This window comes from Chaetodon auriga, chromosome 4, assembly GCF_051107435.1.
Source record: "Chaetodon auriga isolate fChaAug3 chromosome 4, fChaAug3.hap1, whole genome shotgun sequence".
In the NCBI taxonomy this organism is placed as follows: domain Eukaryota; kingdom Metazoa; phylum Chordata; class Actinopteri; order Chaetodontiformes; family Chaetodontidae; genus Chaetodon; species Chaetodon auriga.
In genome coordinates, this window is record NC_135077.1 from 250,001 (window position 1) to 257,500 (window position 7,500).

Below are 7,500 nucleotides of genomic sequence, written 5' to 3' on the forward strand. Positions count from 1 at the left end.
TGGTCCTCTGAGGTTTTCATGCAGCTGTATCTGGAGTGTGCAGGACATCTAAAGCTGAACTGCACAGATTAGAAACTGTATCTCTTTTTTACTTGCTTTCTGTTAACAGTAAAATTACACAAAGTAACGCCACCTTTCCTTCTTTTTGTCTACATTGTTGAGGACACGCCGTCTTGCCTGGCACATTTGAACTGTCACTGTAAAAACCCACCAGGTGTTCAGTGTTTCCGTTCAGTATGAGCTCCATATTGAAGCTACTCAGCTGGTCTGGAGGAAGAACGACTGACATGAACTGAGTTTGTTAACACAATATAAAAGATGAATAAAGTTTTAATTTCAAATAATCTGAGAAGATTAAAAAAAACTAAGACTCACAAAGCATCTTTATTATTACACAATAAAAAACTGCTCATATCAAAGTTCTGTGCTGAAGGTGATGATGACCACGGCACGCCTGAACATGTAGACTTCTGGTTTTAGAGGATCAGGAGGTTTGAGGATCGAGGTGAAGCTTCTCATGGGTTCAATAATCAATTGTCTCCTGCAGGTTTCCATAGTGATCTGTACGGCCTTCATTCTGGCGTGGTCTCCGTATGCTGTGGTGTCCATGTGGTCCGCCTGGGGCTTCCACGTGCCCAACCTCACTAGCATCTTCACCCGCCTCTTTGCTAAGTCTGCCAGTTTCTACAACCCTCTCATCTACTTTGGACTCAGTTCCAAGTTCCGCAAAGACGTGGCCATCCTGCTGCCGTGCACCCGCGACGCCAAAGACACCGTCAAGCTGAAGCGTTTCAAGCCAAAGGCCGACGCCCATGGCCGACCCGCTGCAGGAGGTGGAGCTCGACTCAAAGTTCCTCTGAACTGGACGGAGAAGAAATACTCACCCGGGAACCAGCCTAACCAGGTCCCCAGCCCAGACTCTGGGATGGGAAGCCCACCGTGCACACCACCACCCGTAAACAAGGAGGTGTTCTACATCAACACTCCTCGTCCCTCTGAGACCAGCCCTGAGTTTGAATGTGAGAGGCTCTGATGAACTCACCGGACCTTGAGGCAGACCAGCCAGTGTCTGATGGAAAGGTCAGACTGACTTCTGATCAGTTCAGACAGATACCAGCAGGGGGCGATGATGCCACTGAGCCATGATTTTCATGACAGACTGAAACACATCAGCTGACAGACTGACAGCAATCAGACCAAACTGTAAAGAAACATGTGGATGAGCTGAGAACGTCCACAGCTGAGGACACGTCCTCTGGTTTAGACCCCAAACTGTGATTACAGACTGACTCAAGGTGGGTAAGTCAGTCCCCTGCCCCAAACACAAAGCAGAGCTCATGATAAGACGAAGCTTCTTCTGCGACTGCTTTTCTTAAGTCTCGACGATACACCGCACTTGGACACTCCAAGGCTTTCAGCCAACGCCACTGTAAACCAATCAGAACAGCTGCTACATCCAGCGTGTTCTCATATCACATGTCTCCAACACGTCTCCAACATGTCCCCAACACATCTCTAACGCATCTTTTACACCTCCAACACGTCTCCAACATGTTACTGCCACGTTTCTGAAGTCCTTCACATCATCAGTAAAATGATTTGATTTGGGCTCATGTGATTGTGGGTGTATTTTCTAAACTGATACCATCAAACCACTAAACCTACACGCTGCATTCTTAATCCTTCAGTCTGTGTTTTTCATCAGGTAAAAAGAGAAAATCTCTTGTGAAATAAGTTTGACAAAATGACAAAAAAGTTTTGGCTCAACTAAACTGAATGTTTTCATTGACTCGACTAAAATAGTTCCGGTTTACTTTGACTAAGAAAGGACAGAAATGATCAAATTTTCAATCAACTAAAAAGAAAACAGGACGAGTTTGACTCGATGTGAATCAGCTGTGAACGGTTCACTTCTTGACTCCCGTCCCTGTCCCCGTCCCTGTCCTTGTGGGGACTGGTAGGTAGGCTGATGTAACGTAGAGGACATTGTAGAATTGGTTCTGTTGTCTGTTAAATGTTGTGCTTGTCGTTTCTGAGACCTCCAACAGATTTGTTTTTAAGTCTTCCATGTTAATGACGTGGTCTAAGACCCCTGAAGACCTCCCTGTGTTTAACACACGTTTTGCCTGTTAAATTCAAAACACTTCACTTTTCTACACCTGCATTTCTTGCAGAGGATCACAAAATAATTTCCCAAATTGGGATCAATCAAGTCTAAGTCTAAGACAGGTCAGTGAAGAAGATACAACCCGTTGGATTTGTTCTCGTCGCCTGACTCTGGAGAACTCATGTCAGTCCTTTAATGTCCAGTGAGGATCCGCTCTGGGACTCTTTGGTCCGGGTCTTATCGATCCGGGTTCCGGTTCTTCCCTGCTGACGGATTTGATCTCTGATTGAACGAGAGGAGGCTAAAAGTCTGTCTTTAATTCAAATGTTTGTGGTCTCATTAAAATGTGCCACATTTCAGCCACAAGACTTCAAACATTTTGATCCAATCAGTGACGACCTGTTCAGAGAAAACAGTTTTTACTGTAAATTACATGTTAATTTGTATTTAAGATGAATATTGATAATAACAAAGTAACAAAGACAAAGTGCTTCATTCTCTCTCTCCAGAAGAACATAACTGTCAGCTGTTTGAAGGTTAATATCACAAAAAAGACCACAGCCATCAGGTCCAGGAGGAGGAGGAGAGCGTAGATGATGAAGGATAATACATCAGGATGAAGGGAGGGAGGGATGGAGGGATGAAGGAGCAGAGGGATGAAGGGATGAAGGGATGGAGGAGCAGAGGGATGAAGGGATGAAGGGATGGAGGAGCAGAGGGATGGAGGGATGAAGGGATGGAGGAGCAGAGGGATGAGGGAGTGAGAGGTGCAGGTTTGGGGGGAAGGGGTGTAAAGACAGAGTCAAAGGGGAAATGAGTGTGTGTGTGCGTGTGTGTGTGTGTGTGTGTGTGTGTGTGTGTGTGTGTGTGTGTGTACACGTACGTGTCCAATAAACCTGATTCTGATCCTGATCCTGATGCAGATCCAGATTCTGATCCTGATATATTTGATTCCTTATCTCGTCAGTTTTCCCGCCATGCTGATGAAGGACAGAGGACATTGGACATGCTTTGGTCATTTACTGGAGTTATCGTTCATGTATTTTCCATGTTTGTTGTGTTTCACTGAAGATTTTGAAAAATACACGATTTCAAAGCGTCATCACCGATCGGCCGAAGTTTTCCGACAAGAGCCGAGCAGCTCCGATGAGCTGAGAGGCCCTCTCCTCCTCCTCCTCCTCCTCCTCCTCCTTTCTGTCTCTCCCTCGGCAGTCACTCCTGGTCTGAGGAGCTGAGGATGAGTCCGCTGTCCGCCGCTCTGTGACGGAGGAGTCTGTGTAGAACGATAAGGACCCGGACCCGCAGCAGAACCCCCTCAGCCCGCGGTGAGTCTCATCGATCTGTAATCGGCTCTTATCGGTTTGTGATTGATCTGTTATGTTGACGAAACGGCGACCGGGGATCGATCTGCGGGCCGTGATGGTCTCTGCAGCTTCTCTCAGAAACCGATCAGAGACCCATCAGGCATACGGTCGCGGGCATGACGTCATCCGTTCAGACCCTGATGAATACAGCTGATCAGCTGATCGATGCATGTCGATGAGTGCGTGATCAGGCCTGAGCACACCCTCGCGCCGACACGCGGACACGCGGACGGACACACACACACACACACACACACACACACACACACACACACACACAACCCACAGATAAACACACACAACGTGCAGAAACGACAACATGACGTAATGCAGGCAGACTGCTTCTTATAGTGTGTGTGTGTGTGTGTGTGTGTGTGTGTGTGTGTGTGTGTGTATGTGTGTGTGTGTGTGTTATATGAGTGTGTGTAAATACACATTTACACGTGAATCACGTGTGTGTTGATGTCAGCCATCAAATGGTGAGTGATAATCAAATGGTTGTGAAGAACGTGTGAAGAACACCCGAAGAGCACACTTTGACTTCATGATGAGACATTTGAGGGAGTAGCTGGTCTCCAGGTTCCTGAACTTTTGAAAGCTAAAGAGGACAGATGGACGGACGTTGAGACACCGACTCTGAGGTTGTTCCTCATCTCTGGAAGATCAGTGGACCTAAATAGAATAGAATAGAATGCCTTATAGTCATTATACGTGGTGTACAACGAGATTTAAGACAACTCTGGTGGTGCTGTACTAGAAAAAAAAGAATAAATAGCAAATAGTAAATAGTATAGTGCAGTAATAGTGCAGTAGATAGTAACAGTAAAGATAAGATAAAAATGGCATATGACACAATGATAAAAAGTCGTTTAACAGTATGATAAGAGGCATTTAACAGTATGATAAATGACATTTAACAGTATGATAAATGACATTTAACAGTATGATAAATTTAACAGTATGGTCATATTCTAAAACCTCGCTGACATGCAGCCTGTGGCATGAACACAGCAGAGCACTGGTCAGAAGCTATGGAGAAAAGCCGAGACGTTGGTTTAACCGGATGAGTTTGGACTTGAAGATGATGATGATGATGATGATGATGATGATGCAAAGTTATAGACTGAATATTTAGAACAAAGCACATTAGCTGACGTCTCATCACACTTTAATCCAGTTCAGCCTCACGCACGACAAAGACAGCTGGACGATGATGGACGATGAAGAGATTCTTGCCAAGACACTGAAACACTGTGTGAGGAAGACTGTGAGGGAGACTGAACATAAACTCACCTAAACGTCGTCTTATTCTTCTTAAAGTGTTTGAACTCGTATTTGTTGGATTCTTTCAATGCAGCTCTGTGATTGGACGTTAAGCTTCCCTGAAGCCGTCAGTGATCATGTGCTTTTTTATTCGTGTCCCCTGAATAAACCAACACATTCATCAGATATCAGCAGTGATTGAAGCGTCCTCTCACGGGGGCCTGAGCCCTGTGTTGAGAAACAGTGAATGTCCCCACAAAGATGGCAGGATCAGGTCGTGGGTGTGTTTCTCTGTTTCAGCATGCTCGCAACATGCAGGACTGGTTTCCATGGTGACTGCTGGGCTCTGAAAGGAGGTGAAAGAAAAGGAGGAGCGTCATCATGTCTCTCCTGTTCTTCTCCTCCCTCTTACCATCATTTTTATCATCATCATCATCATCATCATCATTATGAAGAACGTCCTGATGCTTCATCCTGATTCCTGTGTGAAGCTGAACAGGTGAAGTTTGTCCTGAAGGTGGCACCAGAGCAAACATCATGGAATCATTCACATCCAAAGAGTTCATCCTTTCACAGCAGGAAACAGAAAAAACTGCTATCCTCAGGCCCCGCCTCCAGAAAGCCAACATCCTATCACTGTGGTCGACAGCAGGTGTGTTTCCATCCACCTGTTTTATGCACATCATTGATTTGAGGCTGAAGACCAGAAAGGCTGACAGTAAAAAGACTTTCCTGTTGTCTGAGCAGTAAAACCAGTTGATGACATCATCAATCATGTGACTAAACCTCTCTTCAGTGAAGAGCTGAAAACAACAGGTGTGCGTGGAGGAGGATGAGGAGGCTGTGACCTTCTTCACGTGAACACATGAAACTAACAGAAATGTTTGGTCTCCATCATGTTTCCATTGTTTGACGTTTGCTCTCTGAATGATGTCATCTCATGTTTCTTCTTCTGTGGTGGTTTAATAGAATCAGCTCTGTTTAGGCTTTGTGGTCTTTGTGTTCTGGATTTCACAGGGAGAGCTGCGATCCGGATCAGCTGGAGAGTCTTTAGAGACTTACTGGGCCCACCTGATAGTAAGGAATCACAGACTAGAAGTCACCAGACCAGGATGGAGGCCAGTGCAGAGTCGCTATGTCATCAGATAGTTTCTAAGGCGTTTAGGCCCGAGTACTATGAAGTCACTCTGAATTTAGTAGGAAAAAGTTGCAGCTCATCCAGGTCTTTATGTCTTTAAGTCATGTGTGAAGTTTAATTAGCTGATTGGTTTCTTCTGGCTTCATTGATAAATAAAACTGGGCATCATCTGCATAACAATCAAAATTTATGGATTGTTTCCTGATAAGGTTCAAGCACAGAACCCTGAGGAACCCCGCGGCTGGTTCAGCATGCACAGAGGAAAAGGAGTGTGAGATATGGGTCTATAGTCGGCTAAAACCCCCTGGATCAAGAGGAGGCTTTTCAAGAAGAGGTTCAATCACAGCCACTTTAAAGGACTGTGGTACGAGCAGATCGAGCATGTCTAATAAAGAAGAGCCAATTAAGGGTGAAAAGAGGCAGGTTGATGGTTTGGATTAAGAAGTCAGTTAGTTGGTGAAGGTCAATGGGAGCAAAGCAGTGTAAATATAGAGTATATCAGGTTTAACAGTTTGTCAGGTTTCTGTGTTTGAAGACAAAGTGGTTCCAGCTGAGAGAACGAGGTGATGAGTTCTGTCTCAACAATTCAAATGTTATCATTAAAGAAGCTCATGAAGTTGTCACGACTGAGGCTGAGAGGAATGCATGGGTCCATCCATTCGTCCATCCATCATCCATCCATCTGTCCATCCATCCATCTATCTATCTATGCATCCCTCCATCCATCCGTCCATCCATCATGAACAGGGTTTGGTGTGGCTTTCTGTCCTGCAGTCGTGTCCTCTGAAGTCCACTTTGTCCTTTAGAGACAGGCTGCATCTCTTCTGGATGGACAGCTGTGAAGCCTCATCAGCCAGATTGCAGTAATCTGATTACACTTTTCACACCTCAGTTACATAATGTACTGTAGGACCCTCCCAAACCCCTCACTCTGTCTCCTAGCAACAGTAACCATGCTGAGTTCTGGGGGCAGCAGAGCGTGATGTAAAGGCTGGCTGAGTTACCACGGCGATGTCCTCTGAGACTGCAGCGCTCAGATCATGTGAGTGTTCAGACGTCCGGATGTCCGCCGACACACAATTATGTCACCTCTGAAGAGGTCGCAGCACCAACAAACATCTGTCCTTAACCCCCCCAACGCTGAGCTTTAATCAGAACAGCAGATGACCACAGGGACCATCAGGGACCACAGGGACCACAGGGACCATCAGGGACCACAGGGACCACATCAGGGTCTGACTGTATTTTCTGTACTCACTTTGAGTTTGTACAGAGACGTTTGCAGTGTCCATACTCATCCAGTCTTTAGTCACAGCAGCATCTAGTGGACATTAGAGGCAATGCAGCTCAGCGTGCTCCATCCTTCAGGGATAATTAGTTTACTCCAGAAGAAAAAACATGTTTTAAGTTTCTCAGATTAAAGTATCAAAAAGTATTGTTTGGATCTGAGCTATCCAGCTAACCAAAACCTGTGTTTAAACAAGGTCTTTGACTGGACAGCTGAGGAGGTTTGAAGTCTCAGAGTCTGCAAGGATGGAAGTGACATTGAGCTGTGAGGGCTGTGGAACATGGAGGTCTGGCTGACTGTTAATGTGAGTTTAACATCCTCTCTGCAGGTTCACCATGCC

General features: G+C 45.6%; 4 protein-coding genes across 9 annotated transcripts in view; 3 read left to right on the plus strand and 1 right to left on the minus strand.

Moving 5' to 3' along the window:
• The window catches only part of LOC143318989 (EGF-containing fibulin-like extracellular matrix protein 1), an 18,200-nt gene extending 17,547 nt beyond the window's left edge, over positions 1–653 (minus strand). For all 4 annotated transcript variants that reach the window (XM_076727541.1, XM_076727540.1, XM_076727539.1 and 1 more), the window contains exon 1: positions 1–653. This exon is cut by the window's left edge and continues 1,933 nt beyond it. The gene's annotated coding sequence lies outside the window, so the exon portion shown is untranslated.
• Positions 1–1,635, plus strand: part of opn6a (opsin 6, group member a) — a 4,882-nt gene extending 3,247 nt beyond the window's left edge. The window contains exon 6 of the mRNA XM_076727538.1: positions 548–1,635. Coding sequence (XP_076583653.1) covers positions 548–1,033 — 486 coding nt within the window. The 3' untranslated portion in view covers positions 1,034–1,635. The remainder of the gene's footprint in view (positions 1–547) is intronic.
• Positions 1–7,500, plus strand: part of LOC143319626 (mitogen-activated protein kinase kinase kinase kinase 3-like) — a 158,724-nt gene that overhangs the window by 115,616 nt on the left and 35,608 nt on the right. The window lies entirely within an intron of this gene.
• The window catches only part of LOC143318986 (actin-binding protein WASF3-like), a 23,794-nt gene that overhangs the window by 7,634 nt on the left and 8,660 nt on the right, over positions 1–7,500 (plus strand). The window contains exons 1-3 of one of the 3 annotated variants that reach the window (XM_076727537.1): positions 3,261–3,432; positions 6,815–6,914; positions 7,489–7,500. The exon at positions 7,489–7,500 is cut by the window's right edge and continues 128 nt beyond it. In XM_076727537.1, coding sequence (XP_076583652.1) covers positions 6,913–6,914; positions 7,489–7,500 — 14 coding nt within the window. In that variant the 5' untranslated portion in view covers positions 3,261–3,432; positions 6,815–6,912. Of the gene's footprint in view, positions 1–3,260; positions 3,433–6,814; positions 6,915–7,488 lie in introns of those variants that run through there. The other 2 variants (XM_076727536.1, XM_076727535.1) reach the window with 2 other exon arrangements.